The sequence below is a fragment of the Erinaceus europaeus genome, chromosome 1 (genome assembly GCF_950295315.1).
Source record: "Erinaceus europaeus chromosome 1, mEriEur2.1, whole genome shotgun sequence".
NCBI lineage: Eukaryota > Metazoa > Chordata > Mammalia > Eulipotyphla > Erinaceidae > Erinaceus > Erinaceus europaeus.
In genome coordinates this window covers 46,828,558-46,846,678 of record NC_080162.1, presented here as the reverse complement: position 1 = coordinate 46,846,678, position 18,121 = coordinate 46,828,558, and the positions used below count along the sequence as shown (strand labels likewise).

The 18,121-nt window shown below is 50.7% G+C and overlaps 1 protein-coding gene across 9 annotated transcripts in view; it reads right to left on the bottom strand.

Moving 5' to 3' along the window:
• The window catches only part of RIPOR3 (RIPOR family member 3), a 94,072-nt gene that overhangs the window by 29,952 nt on the left and 45,999 nt on the right, over positions 1-18,121 (bottom strand). For 2 of the 9 annotated variants that reach the window (XM_060185361.1, XM_060185385.1), the window contains exons 1-3: positions 9,940-10,254; positions 3,939-4,070; positions 1,478-1,556 (exon numbers count right to left, since the gene is read on the bottom strand). In XM_060185361.1, coding sequence (XP_060041344.1) covers positions 1,478-1,556; positions 3,939-4,070; positions 9,940-10,070 — 342 coding nt within the window. In that variant the 5' untranslated portion in view covers positions 10,071-10,254. Of the gene's footprint in view, positions 1-1,477; positions 1,557-3,058; positions 3,103-3,938; positions 4,071-9,939; positions 10,261-14,425; positions 14,541-18,121 lie in introns of those variants that run through there. The other 7 variants (XM_060185372.1, XM_060185377.1, XM_060185367.1 and 4 more) reach the window with 7 other exon arrangements.

The following is an 18,121-nucleotide window of genomic DNA, read 5'->3' as shown; positions in this document are numbered from 1 at the left end:
TAATGAAGTTCGTCCCAGACCTATGAGGTCACATGGGGTGAGGGGGGACCCTGGCCTCAGAGGACAATAAGCCAGCCAGCATCCTCTTGTTCTTACCAGCAACTGCCTGTGGGCCAGGTCACGGGGGCAAGAATGAGGAACCACCAGTGACTTGGGTGAGGCGCTGCTACACCTGGCTCCGTTCCCTAGCTGTATGTCCCAGGCCTCTCTGAACCTCCATCCTCTCACAAGCAGGGCAGCCATGGCTCCTGCCCCAGAGACTTGTTAGAGGAACAAAGGACATTGTATGCACTCAACAAATTGGAGGCCACTGGGATTCAGTTGTTGAATGGGGTATCTGCAGCCCAGATTGGAGAAGTGTCGGCCCCTCCAGAAGCTCAAGTCTTAGGAAACAGACTGCCCATCATGCCAGGGGGGTTAGATTGCCAAAAATGAAAAGGAGAAGCTGTCATCAGCAAATCTCCATGTGAAGGACCGGTCAGTGTGTAGCTTAGGATTCAGGGGTGACAATATGCCCGTGATGGGTGACAGCTATGGCCACATGCACACAAACAGCATAGGAACCAGCCTGGGTAGCCTGGATAGATTCAAATTCCATGTCTGAGCCTGTGGGGGTCTTCTACAAGGCTGGAGACCCACTGAGAAGCAAAGACAAGTTGTGGAATAGCATGCACAGGTAATTTCATTTTTATAAAACACCAGTAGATGTCCCAGGAGGTGGTGCCGTGGATAAGGAATTGGGCTCTCAAGAATGAGTTCCAGAGTTCAATCCCTGGCAGTGTGTGTACCAGATGATGCTCTGGCTCTCCTTCTCCCCTTCATTTTCATTAGTAAATGAATAAGTTTACTTGCTAATAAAATGAGAGAGAGAGAGATAGAGAGAGAGAGAGAGAGAGAGAGAGTGTGTGTGTGTGTGTTCATCTTAAGTAAAAAGAATGAAAAGTTTGGACTCAAAGCAGAGAAATTGTCCATGTGCAAGTTGCTAGCAGTGCAATCATAATAATATCATCCTGGGAGTCAGGCAGTAGCGCAGCAGATTAAGCGCACGTGGCACAAAGCTCAAGGATCGGCTTAAGGATCACGGTTTGAGCCCCTGGCTCCCCACCTTCAGGTGAGTTGCTTCACAAGCAGTGAAGCAGATCTGCAGGTGTCTATCTTTCTCTCCCCCTCTCTATCTTCCCCTCCTCTCTCCATTTCTCTCAGTCCTATCCAACAACAACAACATCAATAACAACAACAATAACTACAACAATAAAAAAACAAAGGCAATAAAAGGGAATAAATAAATATTTAAAAAATAACAATATCATCTTTAGCTTCTAATAAGCAGGGAATAAGTTTTTAGTGTGTTTTGAAAATTGCATGGAACATCCTTATACTAAACAATTATTAGTTGTTTCTCTGGAAAGGAAATTGTTTAGGATGTGGGGAGTCCACCTCTGACCTTAGCTGTCTGGGATAGGGGAGGGTGTCTTACCAGCCTGGAGTTCCTACGGGTGTCCTTGTGGCGTCCAGACAGGTAATCCAGCTCAGCCTGCTGTACACACAGACACTCCCTGGGAGGAGAAGGAAGGCAGGGTTTGAAAAGGAACAAGAAGAGGGACATCAACAAGCAGGTAGGGGACGATGCCCACAGTGGAGCAGCCAGGCTGGTCCCCAGAGTGGAGAGACAGAGTCATCCAGCCACCTGGACATCTGGCCCTGCCCAGCTCATTTGGCCTCCAGACCCGACATTCAGAAGGTGGTGTGCGGAGGGCTGTGTACAGTGTGGACTCTCTTTTCTGCCTCCCCAGGCAGTCTCTAAGCATGCCCTACTATCACTGTACTATTTATCATCATTCTTTTCAAAATCAGGACCAGAGGCAGTACCTGCTTTTTCATTCAGACTGAGAAAGGGGAGAGAGACCACAACACTGGAGCTTCCCTTGGTGCCACAGCACCTCCCATGTGGTGCCAGGCCTCAAACCCAGGCTGCATGCACACATCAAGGTACATGGTCCACCTGGTGAGCTATCTCTCCAGCCCTATACCTGTTTCAGAGAGTAGGAAAGCCATCCCTCAAAGACCACAAGCATCATATAGCAGGGAAGAGGGGGCACCCAGGTCTGAAAGTAGGCCTTATCTCCAGTCCAGCCTGTGGGAAAGGTGGCCAGAGCAGGCCACTCTGGAAGTCAGGATCTGGGAACCTTAGGGCTGGAGTTAAAGACAGTTGAGGGCCTGTTCCATCACATGGTTGCTGGTTTGCTCCAGGAACGTGGCTTACTCTCTCTGAGCCCACTCACCCCACCTTGGGCCAGGCTACTACTCTCTCAGGAGTCAGGCTTCTGGGGAAAGTGTGTGCTGCTGACCCCAGACATGTTGTTTGTTTTTTGATACCAGGGTTATGGCTTGGGCTCAGTACCACACTGTGACTCCACCATTCCTGATGGCCATTCCCCCCTCCCCCCAATTTTATTTGATAGAAGAGAAAGCAATTGGGAGAGGAGGGAGACATAGAGAGGGAGAGAGAAAGATAGACACCTGCAGACCTTCTTGGCCACTTGTGAAGCTTTCCCCCTGCAGGTGGGGAGTGGGGTCTCAAACCTAGGTCTTGTGGACGATGATATGTGCCCTCAACCAGGTGCGCCATGGCCCGGTCCCCCAGACACATCTCAGTCATGTGGTCCTTCTGGGGTCACAAAGATCCCTTCTGGAGTTTCTTTCAGAGGCCCGCTCACTCTGCCCCAGCAGGAGGCAGGAGGCAGGGGGCAGGGGGCAGGGGACAGGGGGCAGGAGGCAGGGGGCAGGAAGCAGGGGGCGGGAGGCAGGGGGCAAGGGCAGGAGGCAGGGAGCAGGAGGCAGGAGGCAGGAGGCAGGGGGCAGGGGCAGGGGGCAGGAAGCAGGGGGCAAGGGGCAGGGGGCAAGGGGCAGGAGGCAGGAGGCAGGAGGCACAGGCGCCAAGGCCAAGGAATACGACTGTTTCACTATTGCCAGGGCTTCGCCCAGACAACTTTTTTTTTTTTCCAGAGAAAAAGAGTAGCAGTGGAGGCCATGTGGTGGCACACCCAGTAGAGCTTACATGTTATAATGCTCAGGGACCCAGGTTCAAGCCCCAGTTCCCACCTACAGAGGAAAAGCTTCACTAGCCATGAAGTAGTGCTACAGATAGGTCTTCCTTTTTCTTGGTCCTTCTTTATCTTCCCCTTCCCTCTTGATTTCTCTTGTTCTCCATCCAAAATCAGTCAATCAACCAATACAAGGAGAGAGAGAGAGAGAGAGGATAAGCAGTAGCACAGCACCAGAGCTCCCCCAGCACCATGGGAGCCAGACCAGCAGGCCCCTCCCAGGTAAGCTACCTCCTGGTCCCTGGGAATAGGTTTTTCTTTTATTTTTAATTTATTTTTATTTTTCTTATTTTTGTTTGGTTGGATAGGAGAGAGAAATTGAGAGGGGGAAGGGGAAATAGAGAAGGGGAGAGAGGGGTCGGTTGGTGGTATGCCCAGTTTAGACATAATACTATGCACAAGGACCAGGGTTCGAGACCCTGCTTCCTCTGCCGGGGGATACTTCATGAGTGGAGAAGCAAGTGTGCAGGTGTCTATCTTTCTTGCTTCCTCTCTCCCTCCCCTCTCAATCTCGCTCTGTCCTGTCGAATAAAATGGGGGTGGGTGGGAAAAAAATGGCCACTGGGAGTGGTAGATTCATAGTGCCAGCATGGAGCCTCACAACAACCCTGGTGGCAATAAAATTAGAAATAAATAAATAAGAGAAGGAGAGAGACAGAGAGATACCTGCAGCCCTGTTTCAGCACTCATGAAGCTTCTCCCCTTGCAACTGGGGACCAGGGGCTTGAACCCAGGTCCTTGCACATGGTAACTTGTGTGCTTAACTGGGTGTGTCACTGTCCAACCTTGGGAATGCGTTTTTTCAAAGGCTCCAGTCAACCAGCCCATTCTTACTTGAGGCCTCTCTTGAGCGCTTCAAAGATCTTCTTCACTTGCTGTGGCTTGGGATCAGGGCAGGCAGAGCCCTTCCTCAGTGTGCCGTACATCTTGGAGGCTTTCACAGGGGCTCTCGACCTCACAGAGTTCCTGTGGATGAACTTTCTGTGAGAAGGGGTGGAGGGGTCAGAGTAGGGTCTGGACAAAACCCTCTCTGAGGGTGGGCATTTAGGGGAACAGTGGTCAGAACCTCAGACAGTCAGTTAAGAGACTTGGTTGAGTCTACTCCAAGCTGTGTTCGTTTCTGTAAATTTGTTGAGACTCTCTGGGCCTCAGTTTCCTCATTTATAAAACCAGGACTTGAATTTAATGATTTGGAGGAGGAAGAGCAGGAGCAGGAGGAGAAGGAGGAGCTAGGAGGAGGACCTAGTATCAAAAATTCACTTGCAAGGGGCTGGTGGTGGTGCACTTGGTTGAGTGAACACATTACAATGTGCAAGGATCCAGGTTCAAGTCCCCGGTCCCCACCTGCAGGGAGAAAGCTTCACAAGTGGTGTAGCAGTGCTGCAGGTGTCTCTCTATCTTTCTCCTTCTCTATGCCTTCCTTCTCTCTAGATTTCTGGTTGTCTCTAAAGATAATTTTAAAATTTTAAATATTTTAAGAGAAAACGCTGTGCAGAACTTGGGATGACGTTGATGTATTATAGTAAAGTAAAAGACTCTGGGGTGGGTGAGGGGGAGGGTTCAGGTCCTGGAACAGGATGACAGGGTTGTACTGTTATGTGGGAAACTGGGAAATGCTATGCATGTACAAAATATTGTATTTACTGTTCACTATAAAACATGAATCCCATAATAAAGAAAAAAAAAAAAGAAAAGAATTCACTTGCAGTCCCAGGTTCAATTCCCCACACCACCATAAGCCAAAGCTGAGCAGTGTTCTGGTAAAATTAATTAATTAATTAATTAATTAATATTAATTTTCTGTGTGAAGTAGAATCAAGGGATCCAAACCCTATTGTTCTCTGATCATCACATCCTGTCTATGCAAGCAAAGCAACATGAGAGGCCAAATCATCGTCCCAGGACCAAAGGGCTTGAGGTGTGCCATGGGGTAGGTACCTGATGACTTTGTCAGTCCAGGATCTGTGTCCCTTCCCCTGTTAATAACACCTCAGTTTCCCCTTGGGGCAGTTCTTCAAACCTGCTCTTGTATACACATGCTTTGGAGACAGGTGGCCTAACCACGCCCCCCCCCCCCCCCGTGCCCCTGCCCCCCCACACACAGTCTGAGGCAAGCCTGTGCCCCAGGTCTGAGTTAGACAACATATCCTACACCCCTGGCCCAGGCAGAGGCATGAGATACAAATCTGGCCAGTCATCCTGCCAAGAGTTTGATTTGGAATTGAAAGGGAAGAGTTTCTTCTTCAAAGGCAGGATTTTATTATTGTTTTGGTTTTTTTCTCCCTCCCACCAATATGACTAATCTGGGAAACATATATCCAGGACTTCTAGCCATCTTCTTTAGCACTGTGTCAGGATAAAGGAGCTGACACAGAGGGAAGCAGATAGAGGCAGATTAAAGTCACTTGTCAGTGATTTCCTGGAGCCATCTATGCTTGCAGTCATACCTGCCATGACTTCTAGTTAAAGGAGCCAGATGGATGTCCCTCTTTCTTCTCTAAGTCTTTTTCACCTATTAGGGTCAGGAGTATTATAGTATTATAGTATTATAGATGAACCTAAGAACTACTATCTCTCAACTGTAGCTGCTGTGTCTTTCAGTCCTTCAGAAATTCACCAGCATTTCAGAATTGATTTTGGCTGTGTGAGGCCGGGGCACCCTCACTGGAGTACAGAACTGGATCCTTGGCACCTGAGCCCCTTTTGGTGTCTGATGAGCCTGATCCAGAGCCTGAATCTGGGCCTGCTCACCTCCAGCAGTGTGAGTCCATATTGTCTGTCTAAGAACACCGCTTTCTGGATGTCCCTGTGTGGCCTTCTTACAGAGGTGTCAAGAGCAGAAGCCGGAAGCAATTCAAACTGACATCTTTTCTTAAAAGGAGCAGTCAGCCCTTTTCTCTAATGTTTCCCTCTTCCTGCCCGTCATCCTCAGTAACACTGATGCACAGCAGCCAACCTCAGCCTCAGCCTCAAGCACTCCAGCTCACCCCCAGGGTTGGTTGAGCAACAACAAGAGGCAAGAAATGAGGCCTGGGCATATGGCACCAAAGTAAAAGACTCTGGGGTGGGTGGGTGGGGAGAATACAGGTGCATGAAGGATGATAAATGACATAGTGGGGGTTGTATTGTTAAATGGGAAACTGGAGAATGTTATGCATGTACAAACTATTGTATTTACTGTTGAATATAAAACATTAATTCCCCAATAAAGAAATAAATTTAAAAAAAAAAAAGAAAGAGCCCTGGGGGTGAGGGAGAACTGGGAGCCTAAAGCAAAGACCACCCTTAGCCTCCTGACCTATACAGAAGAGAGAGGAGTAACTCATCTGGTTTAACCTCCTATATTTGAGGATTTCTTTGTCAGAGCAATTTCACCTTCATACCCAGCTACTATCTGACCTCAGATTTTCTCATCCATAAAGTGAGGAGATGTTGTTTTCTGAGTGGGGCTGAGAACCCCATGAAACACCAGCTCCAACATTTGGCTCAAGAAAGCACGTCATGGGTATCTACTAATAAGTGTTTGCTCTTGTTAAAATATCCACATCCCAGCTGTCTCTGTCCCTCTACTCACAGTCGGGGATATAGTAGATGCTCAGTAAGTTCTGGGTGAGGGAAGAGAGTATACAAGGGGATGGGAGGCAAGCGACACTGGGAACCAGGCTGGCTCTCCATGGGGGAGTGGCACAAAGGGTCTTTAGTTCAAACCCCAACATTACATATGCCAGAGTGATGCTCTGCTTCTTTCTCGCTCAATAATGTGTGTGTGTGTGTGTGTGTGTGTGTGTGTGTGTGTGTGTGTGTGTGTGTGTAACTTTATTGGGAAGTTCATTGTTTACAGAACAGTTGTAAAATAAAAAATTCTCAAACCGGTTGAATAGCTCACTTGGACTAGTGTGCTGCTTTGCAATACGACCCAGGTTTGAGCCCAACCCCCCACAGCACTGAAGGTGGCTTCAGTACTGGGATATTCTCTCCTTCCCCCTTTCCCCTCCCCTCCCCCTCTCTGTCTTTTTCTATTAAAAAATAATTCTCATAGCTGGGGTTTCTCCCAGTAAAGATGGAGATGGGAGCCAAGGGGCAGAACCCTACCCTCAAGGTCTCACAGCTCAGGAGAGGAGGGAACAGGTGTTGACACCAGGGGACATCCAGGACACATCCAGCTCCTGAGACAGGCCCGAGAGGAGGGCTGCTAGAGCGGCAACCCCTGGTGCAGCAGAAGCACACGTCCTCAGCCCAGGCGCATGCACACACACTGCTGCCACGTGAAAGGAGCCTCCAGCTCCCTATTGAGGGTGTCTGTAGGCTGGTGCTTCCCACGGGCCTGACACACAGACCCCAGCCCTGCCTGCCGTGGGGCACAGGGGCCAGGGACTCAGGGGACAATGCCAGCCTCAATGCCCATCTAGAATCCCACCTGGACCCTCAGGGGCCTCTCAGAGCACAAGCCCCAGGCCAGTCCCCACACTCAAATCCCTCCCCAGAGGCCACAGGTATAGAGCCTCCTCTAACCTGCTTTCCCATCTGGAAAAAAGGAAAGGAGGAGGGGCAGGAAAGGATCTCCCCCTCTCCCCAACTAAGCTGTCATGGGACAGTCACTCCTACTGCGCACCAGGCACTATTCCTGGTGCTCCTGAGTGACCAACACAAACGCTGTCTGTGCCCCCATGAACTGCCTGTCACCTGCAGGGGCAGGACTTGGGAGGAGATGTGACCTCTCTCTGGCTTTCCCACTTACAGGACAGGTGGCCTGAGGCAAGCTACTGAGCCTTTCTGAACCCCAGTGTTCTCATCAGTAAGATGGGGAGCATAGGAAGGGCTACCGTAAGCGATCTGTGAGTTAATAAATGTAAAAGACTTGTGGGATGGGGAAATAGCATAATGGTTATGCAAAAAGACTTCCATGCCTGCAGCACCAAAGATCCCAGGTTCAGTTCCAGCACCACCATAAACCAGAGATAATCTGGGAAAAAGAGAAAAAAAAAAAAAAAGTAAAATAAATAAATAAATAAAAGCTTCATGAGTGGTGGAGCAGTGCTGCAGATATCTCTCTATCTCTCTGTCTCCCCCTCTCTCCCATCCCTTTCCCTCTCAATTTATCTCTGTTTTATCAAATAAAATAAAGTTTAAAAATTAGAAATAAGGGAGTCGGGCTGTAGCACAGCGGGATAAGCGCAGGTGGCACAAAGCACAAGGACCGGCATAAGGATCCCGGTTCGAACCCCGGCTCCCCACCTGCAGGGGAGTCGCTTCACAGGCGGTGAAGCAGGTCTGCAGGTGTCTATCTTTCTCTCCTCCTCTCTGTCTTCCCCTCCTCTCTCCATTTCTCTCTGTCCTATCCAACAACGACAACAACAATAATAACTACAACAATAAAACAACAAGGGCAACAAAAGGGAATAAATAAATAAAATAAACATTTAAATAAATAAATAAATTAGAAATAAATAAATAAAAGACTTGAAGTAGTACCTGGCAAAGCTAAGTGATATAGATGGAGAGATGGTCAGGTAGATACAGAGCGATACAGAGACAGTAGAGATAATGGTATAGTAGTCCTAGCTTATGATGATGCCAGGGATTGAACCTGGGATCTTGGATCAAGTGTGGAAATCTTTTGCACAACCACTATGCTATCTCCCTAGAACTTCTTTTATTCAACTAATATACATGATATATGGCACATACTAGCTGAGTTAGTATATATATGGTATAGGTTCAATCCTTGGAACCATCAGAAATGAGATCTCAGCAGTGCTCTGGTCCCTCTATTTCTCTCTCATTTAAAGGTTTTCGTTTGTTTGTTTGCTTGCTTTTGCCTCCAGAGTTACCGATGGGGCTTGGTGCCTACACTACAAATTCATTGCTCCATGGATCCCTCCCCCCCCTTTTGTTGCCCTTGTTTATTGTTGTTGTTGTTGTTATATTGATGTCATGGTTGGATAGGACAGAGAGAAATTGATAGAGGAGGGAAAGACAGAGAGGGGGAGAGAAAGATAGACACCTGCAGACCTGCTTCACCACTTGTAAAGTGATGCCCCTGCAGGTGTAGAGCTGGGGGCTCAAACTGGGATCCTTACTCCTGTCCTTGTGCTTTGCGTCATTTGCACTTAATCTGCTGCACTACTGCCTGATCCTCATAAAATATTTTTTAAGGAGTCAGGCGGTAGCGCAGTGGGTTAAGTTAAAGCACAAGGACCTGTGTAAGGATCCTGGTTCGAGCCCCCGGCTCCCCACCTGCAGGGGAGTCACTTCACAGATGGTGAAGCAGGTCTGCAGGTGTCTGTCTTTCTCTCTCCCTTTCTGTCTTCCCCTCCTCTCTCCATTTCTCTCTGTCCTATCCAACAACAATGATATCAATAATAACTACAACAAGGCAACAAAAGGGAATAAATGAAAAATTAATTAAAAAATTTTTTTAACTGTGTAAAGAGAAATTTTAATAGTCACATACCAGTGGCCCAAAGTTTGCACAGTGGATTAAGTATTGAACCTTCAAGCATGAGGCCCCAAGTTTGATCCCCAGCATCACATGTGCCAGAGTGATGTTCTGGTTCTCCCTCCCCTCCATTAATACATAAATAAAATTTTAAAGCCGTAAGCCAGATAGTACCTAGTGCCAACGAAACAAACAAAGGAGGAATGACAGGCTGAGGCAGGCGAGACTCGGGTGAAGGGCATATACCGGAGGCTGGTTGAAGCCCAATGTGTCACACTGCTCACCCCTACACCTGCTGCTGCTGCTGTTTGTGCAGTAGATGTCCAGTGGCACTTCCCAGAGGCTGGGGAGGGGCTGTGCCCTTTTCCCTCACCCACCCAAAGCCATGTCACCCACCTCTTAGAATAGGCCTTCCACAAAGGCGCCATCTCCAGGCTGGCAGGGTGGGTGGGGCAGCCTTGTGAGAAGGGGCTTTCAGACAAGGTCCTAAACAGGTAGGCAGGCAGGAGGGCAGGCAGGGTGGGCATGCAGTTCTGAGGGCGCCAGCCCTACTCACCTACCAGCTCCCAGGGGCCCAACTCCCCGGCAGCTGTGTGCCCTGGGCAGGCCACCTTCCAGAACCTGGGAATCTCCTGTGACTGTCTAGAAGCACTGGCTCTGGGAGCTCTGAGCCCTGTGCTCTGTGGAGTCTGAAGCTCAGGAGACAGCTCCAAGGGCCAGGCCACCACCTGGATGGCGAAATCAGGTTGCAAGTCTGGCCCGATGTCACAACCACCAGGGCAGAGAACCACCTGCAAGGGTGGATATCTCACCAGCACAGGGAGGACTCAGTAAATATTAAACATCCCCAGGCGTGCCTGCCAAGGACTAGGGCACGTGTGACCCACTGGCTGTCACACAGGAGGCCAAGGGGGCAGCCCTGGGCCATGGGGAAACTCTGTGTAAGATGCTGCTCCCACAGGCTCTGGGGCCAGGCAGGGTAACGCCTGAGTGCCAGCCCAGCCCTGGCTGCTGGGTGGTGGGCTCAGGGGGCCACTGCAGGCCAGAGTGCCAACTCGGCTCAGGAAATCCTTGAGCACAGGCTGGTTTTCCCTTGCCCACATCTCAGGCTGACCCTTCCTATAGTGGAGGTATCCAAGGTTCAGAGACTACTTTCAGGCCCAGCTTCTGTGCCCCAACTGCTCCATGGTGTCTCTGTCAGGCACCCCAACAGAATTCCGAGGCTGGGAGGAAAAGACTGAGGGTGGTTCCTGCCCAATAGCCTGAGAGGCCTGGCTGGGGAGGGGGAAGAGTAACCTTGTCTGATGAGTTGGGCAGCAAGGGAGTATCAGGGCCTGACCCTGCTCTTGTTCCCCTCCTGATTTTACATGGCCTTTTGATGTAAAAGACCTCCATGCCTGACACTCTGAGATCCCAAGTTCAATCCCCAGCACCACCATCAGCCAGAGCTGAACAGTGCTCTGCTAAATAAATAAGTAGGGGAAAAAAAAAAAAATCAAAGGGGAAGCAGTGGATTTGTGCTGGGATGTTTCTCTTTCCTTCTCTGTTTCTCTCTCCCACTCTGTCTCTCACCTTTTATCAAAAAGGAAGAAAAGGAAAGAGAGGAGGAAAATCAAGAGAAGGGAGAGGAGAAAAGAGGGAAAGAAGTCCTTAGGGAGAAGTACAATTGTGTATGTGTAAATCTCCAGTGGGGGGGGGGAGAAGGAAAGAAGGAAAAAAAGAGGGGAGGAAGGAAAGGGAAAGAGAAAAGAAATGCAAAGAAAAAGTTCTGTCCAGAGTGGAGGGGTGTTCAGGTTCCAGGGATGGGACTCGGGGCTAAGAGGCCACCCCCCACCCTCATCTTTTCAGAGCCCTGCTGCTCAGCTCAGGCCTCTGTGCTGACCACCCACCCAGCCTCAGCAAGTCTCAGCCATGTGACCATTTCAGCCTGCTTGGGTTACTTGGGAAATAAGGCCAGAGGTGAGGCTGAAACCCAATCTGGGCCGGCCAGGCTGGAAGTCAGGGGCCCAGACCCCTTGGAGTTGGGCTGAGATGGGAAGGTGAAAATAACCATCTTTCCTTCTCTTGTCTCAGGGCAGCAACTCAAGGGAGTAGCAGAATCTGTGGGGACAGACAGAGACACAGCTGTCCTTTAAACATTGACTGCAGGCTGCGTGTGTTGGAGGGAGGAGAGGGGAGGAGGACAGAAGCTAATATAGGGGTCCACTGAGAAGCAGTCCTGTCCTCTGACCAGTGTGTGTTTAGCATCCCCAACAGTATTTAAGGTGTGCCTAATGTGTGCCTTTCTCACAGTGTGTCTGCACTTGCTCTCACAGCATGGACTGAGGCTACAGGGCACTCACACTTCTGGAGCTTCTCTGGCCAGGATTCTTGCACTCAAGGCCTGGCTCACATGCCCTAGTCCATCAGGCTTGCTACTGTGACCCATGAGGCACTGGGGAGTAGTGCCAGGGGTGAGGGGAGTATGCTTTCTTACCACCAAACCTCATGCCAATCCCACACCCACATCCTGCCCCTTGAAGCTCATCCTCAACCCTGCTGGCCCCATGTACCCGGTCTGCTCCTTGTTTCCTCACTGTGCCCCTGTCTCACACACCCTGATTTAACTCCTTCACAGCACTTGACACCCCTGAAATCACTTTGGTCGTTGTTGAGTGGTGCTATCTGGGCAGATGTCTGACTGGAATAATGCTCCACTGATACCCAAATGAGGGGTCCCCAAGTGTACCTTTGGCTGGGCTCTCAGGGATCCCTTCCCTAGCACACCTCACAGCTGAGTTATGGGATCAGTGCAGGCACCACTCAGGGTGTGGAGTAAAGGGCTTAAGCACTGAAATTCTATCCCAGGGACAGAGTTTAGGGACCTGCCTGGCCTACAGCTAGCTCCTCAAGGAGCTGTTCCTGTGGGGAAGAAGAGGAAGGGAGCTGAGGGAGGGGGGCTGAAGGGGGGTGAGGTGGGGAGTGGCAGCCAAGGCCAAGGCAAAGCTGCTCAGGCAGGAATTCAGGGTTCAACATGGGCTAGAGCTTGGAAGAGCCTCAGAGGCAGAGTGAATGCTTCAACAGGGAGGTCTTGGGGCTAGGGAGATAGCACTGTGAATGTAAGAAAACATTCATGCCTGAGATCCCACCCCAAAGTCCCAAATTCAACCCTCAGTACTACCCTAAGCAGTGCTGAGTAGTGCTCTTGTAAATTTTTTTTTTATTTATTCCCTTTTGTTGCCCTTGTTGTTTTTTTATTGTTGTAGTTATTGTTGTTGTTGTCATTGTTGGATAGGACGGAGAGAAATGGAGAGAGGAGGGGAAGACAGAGAGGAGGAGAGAAAGATAGACACCTGCAGACCTGCTTCACCGCCTGTGAAGCGACTCCCCTGCAGGTGGGGAGCCGGGGTTCGAACCGGGATCCTTATGCCGGTCCTTGTGCTTTGCGCCACCTGCGCTTAACCCGCTGCGCTACAGCCCGACTCCCTGCTCTGGTAAAATTTTTTTAAATGTTTGTTTGTTTTTTTTTTATTTTAGAAACAGGTAGGTCTTGGGTTCAATAAGCCTTGGCACCACAGAAAAACAGCAAAGTCAAAATAACAAACAGACCAGCAGGAATGACAGAGTGGTGTTCTGGGGGCTCTTTCTCTCACATGACACAAATATATAAATGATACATAAATAATAAAAATAAGACTGACTGGATCCAATTCAGAGGAGGTAATTCATGTCACATGAGGGGACTGACCTGTATCTGAAGTAGGATGGGGATCAGGGATGGGGTAGAGGGGCTGGCTTGTGATGGGATTTGGTTGTTGAATGACTGACTCCTTGATCAACCCTGTTCTGTGGCCTGCCCTCATGGGGGGAGGGCGGCTGCTCAGACAGGCAGATGCTGGGCCCCTCAGGAGGACTCAGGGACTGCCATCTGCCATCCTGGGGGGCTAGCACAGCGCCCAGCATAAAGCACTAGGGCCAGGGGACCTGGACAGGCCCAGGCTCAGCAGGCTTGGTCCCCCAGGAAGGGAAGTGCACCCCATCACAATGGAGCTAGAAGAACTTACAGGTCACACAAGCTCTTGGCCCAGCTCAGCTGGGACTGCTCGTCCTTTGAAAATTTCCCATGAGTGGGCAGGGCAGTGACACATTTGGTTGAGCACGCATGTTACCATACACAAGGACCTGGGTTTAAGCCCCAATTCCCCACCTGCAGGAAGGAAACTCCACAAGCAGTGAAGCAGGTCTAAAGGTCTGGCTATCTATCTATCTATCTATCTATCTATCTATCTATCTATCTATCTCGCCCCTCTCAATTTCTCTCTGTCCTATCAAACATAAGAAAAAAAAATCCCTATGAGCAGTTTCAGAATGCCAGTGCATGCCAACTGCTTGGTGTATCCCCTCTTCATGCCCCCACGAGGGAGGCACAGTCGTGACTGCATTGCCCAGATGAGGAAACCAAGACTCAGACATGGAAATCAGTCTTCTGGGGTCACAGAGCCAGCACAGTTGGCCCCATCAAAACAGGAAGAACATTCCACCCTGGCCCTGCCCTGAGGCTACTTAGGTCTGACTCTTGCTGTGTGACCTTGGATGAGTGGCTCCACCTTTCTGAGCCTCAGCTCCCTGATCTGCCAAGGGGATCTGAGCAGCTCAGGTAGGCTGAGTTCCAGGACTGATGTCCAGGAGCAAGTGAGATGGACAAGCATTCATCTGTGGAGGTTTCTCTGAGCATCAAGGGTCTCACCCATCTCCCCCAACACACACACACACACACACACACACACACTACACACTGTTCTGAGCTGAGTCCAGCATGAGCGTGGGCAAGACTTGGGGTCCGGGGGGGGTGGGGCTGGCCAGGGCACAAGACCCCACTGACCCTGGGATGGCTGGCACTTACGCGATCCTGCGGCTCTGTGTGCTGCTGAAGCCTGCGAAGGAGGCGCTGCGACCCACGACCCCCACGGTGCCCGGGTCCCCTGAGGACAGGAAGCGTACCCTCACCGACATGTCACCTGCAGGAGAGTACAGAGAGTCACACTCGCACCTGAGCCTGTGGGTGCTGACTGCAGGCCCCACCTCACCCGGGGGAGGGGGTCCCAGGCTCAAGGAGGAGGATTTGGGGAACCAGCAGGGGTTCAGAGGACTCAGCTCTTCCCACTGCCCTTAGCCCAGTAAGCACTACCTATGTACCCACCCAGCACCACTGGACAGACCACTAGGCCAGCAGGTGAAGTCACTGCCCTCCAGGGAGGACCACGCAACCAACAGCTACAGGGAGGAGCCCAGGGGTGTCTGCTGGGTCAGGGAGGAGGCTCTGAGGAGGGCATGCAGGGTGGGAGGGGCTGGAAAGGTGTGTGAAGAACAGCATGGGCAAAGGCCCAGATATGCAGGGGATATGGTGTAACCCAAAGCTGGGATGCACTTTGGGGAGATGGAACATGGCACTAGGTGAGGCTGCAAAGGCCAGCAGAGCACAGGTAGTGAGGAGCCTTGGGGAGTCTGGCAAGGAGGGTGCAGCCTTTCACAGGTGAGGGAAGCTGGGAGCCACAGCAGGGCTGTGAGCAGGAAGTGACAAACCCAGAGTGTATGCAGACTGCTGGCATCCAGGCCTTCAGGAGCCCCCATCCATTGCCCTGTCTCTGACTCAGGATGCACTGAAGCTAGCCTCGAATTTGGCTGTCTCCTCTTTTTCCTAAACCACCTTTAGACTGGAAAAAAGCCACTGCATCCCTGAACACCTTCCAGCTTCACAGTGGAAAGTTCTCCTCCATATCTAACCTCAATCTCCATTGCTATGGTTTCAGACTTTGCTCCTGGCCCAGCTTGTGGTTTCTGAGGATGCCAGGGATCCCAGTGCCTGGGCCAACCTGTGAGAAAGCACAGTGCCACCACCTCTCCTTCTCACACTTAGCAAGACCCCCAACCACAGAGTCCAGCCCCTCCCCCATGGCTCCTGTTGATGTCTTTGCCCAGAATGACATTCCCTTCCTTCTTTCCTTCCTTCTTTCCTCTCTTCTTCTCCTCCTTCTCCACCTCTTCCTCCTCCTCCTCCTTCTCCTCCTCCTTCTCCTCTCTCTTTTTTTCTTCTTTTACCAGAGCACTATTTAGCTGTGGCTTATGGTGGTGTTATGGATTAAACCTGGGCGCTCAGAGCCTCAGGCATGAAAGTCTTTTGAATAACCATGTTATCTCCCCAGTCCATTTTAACCAAAGCACTGCTCAGTTCTGGCTTATGAACCTAGAACTTTAGAGCCTCCAAGATGAAAGATGTTTTGCATAACAATTCTGCTATCTTTCTCAAGGCTCTGTGTGCCCAGTGTCCAACCCTGCAATTTGCTTGGACACACACTCACCAGAGCCCTGGCTCTGACCTCCTGCCCCACAGGTCTGTGCATGCCCACAAGCCCTATCCTCTTCCTATAAGCCACCAGCCCCACATGCTCATGGTGTGTGTGTGTGGGGGGGGGCTGTGGATGAGAGACTCTGGAGACCAGCAGGCCAGTCTGTGACAAGTGAGCCTTGCCTGGCCTGGGGCCTCAGTGATCACACCTGCCAAATGGGCACAGAGAAAAGACCTTGAAAGAGATGCTCAGGGAAACCTCGGGGTGCTGTGCTGCAGGCTGCCCAAGACCCCATCCCTGGAGGCAGAAGATCCAAGTGGTGGCTCCTGAGCCCAGTGTCAAGGGCTGCCACAGTACAGTAAGCCTGGGGACAGCCCTGGGTCCCTAGGGGACACTGAGGGAACCAGGGAGGGGAAGGCATCACTTACTGTCTGGTGGGAGCCATTAAACCCACTCAGCCCATTCAGGATGGTGAGGGGGAGGGGGTGGCTGCTAAGCCAGTTCAAGAGAGGAGAAAGTGAGGTGAAGAGAGATGATTGGCTCAGGGACGCCATCAAGGAAGAGGTGGAGCTGTGGGCTCCACAGTCAGCTAGGAATCTGGGGTTTGGGATGAATGTCTTTGGTTCATCCCAAATCCTCATCCCTTCTGAAGTATTCCTCCAGCTTCTCCCAAGCCACTCCAAGTTAGGCTAAGAGAGAAAAGCAATTGCTAAGGGACTTTTTCCCAAGAAGATAAAAAAGCAGCCCCCCCCCCTTAGCCTGTCCCCCAGTGTTAGGGAAAAAGGGCTGAGGTCTGAGTGGCCCTTCACAGTGCACCAGGACCCGATGGGAGGTGGAGGGAACCTCGTTAGCACAGCACTAAGAGGTTCACTGACCCATTTTCACAAGAGAGAAGAGACTGAAGAGGTTGGCTTAGGGACCCGGCTTTTTCAAAGTGAGGTCTGGCTGCCACATGGTTTCTTGGCTAACTCCTCTCTCTCTCTCTCTCTGTCTGTCTCTGTCTCTCTGTCTCTCTCTCTCATGTCTTTATTTATTATTGTATAGAGACAGCTAGAAATTGAGAGGGAAGGGGGAGATAGAGAAGAAGAGAGACAGAGACACCTGCAGCCCTGCTCAAACCCAGGTCCTTGTATGCTGTAATGTGAGCACTTAACCAGGTGTGCCACCACCTGGCCTCCACTAACCCATTCATCCCTTCTCTTCCAGCCTAGATGCCATATCCCCTAGGAAGCCTTCCAAGATCTCTCACCAGCCAACCCCACCCCCACCTTGCCATGGTAGACTGTGTTACCTGTTTGTTTTTTAATTTTTTTTTAAATATTTTATTTTATTTATTTATTCCCTTTTGTTGCCCTTGTTTTATTGTTGTTGTTGTCGTCGTTGTTGGATAGGACAGAGAGAAATGGAGAGAGGAGGGGAGGACAGAGAGGGGGAGAGAAAGACAGACACCTGCAGACCTGCTTCACCGCCTGTGAAGCGACTCCCCTGCAGGTGGGGAGCCGGGGTTCGAACCGGAATTCTTATGCCGGTCCTTGTGCTTTGCGCCACCTGCGCTTAACCCGCTGCGCTACAGCCCGACTCCCGTGTTACCTGTTTTTACCACTAGATGGGGCATTTCCCGCAAAAGAGGGCAGGTGGGCGGGGGCATGTAGGGTGCTCTTCTCTGCTGTTTGGGAGATTCCAGCACTAAGGAAACAGAACAAAGACAGAAAGACTGTGGCTCTTTGTCCCCCTCCACCAGGCTGTGCAGCCCCAGGTACAGCCAATGGGAAAATAAGGATAAGAATGTCCACTATGGGGCCTAAGGAATGGCTCATCGGCTAGGACTCCAGCCTTGCCATGCCTGCAGTCTAGGTTCAAGTCCCAGGCACCACATGAGAAAGGCACTGTATTGGAGGAGGCTCACATGCTATGATGTCTCTCAGTGTGTGTGTGTGTGTGTGTGTGTGTGTGTACCTGAGTGAAAAAGTGGCCAGAACCAATAAAATTGTGCATGCATGAGTCCCCAGCTCTTCAAATAATAATAATGTAAAATAAAAAAGAACTTCTGAGGGGGCTGGGTGGCAGTGCAGCAGGTTAAGCACATTTGACATGAAGCGCAAGGACAAGCATAAGGATCTCACCTACGGGGGGGGGGGGGTCACTTCACAGGCAGTGAAGCAGGTCTGCAGGTGTTTATCTTTCTCTCCTCTTCTCTGTCATCCCCTCCTCTCTGAATTTCTCCCTGTCCTATCCAACAACAACAGTAGCAG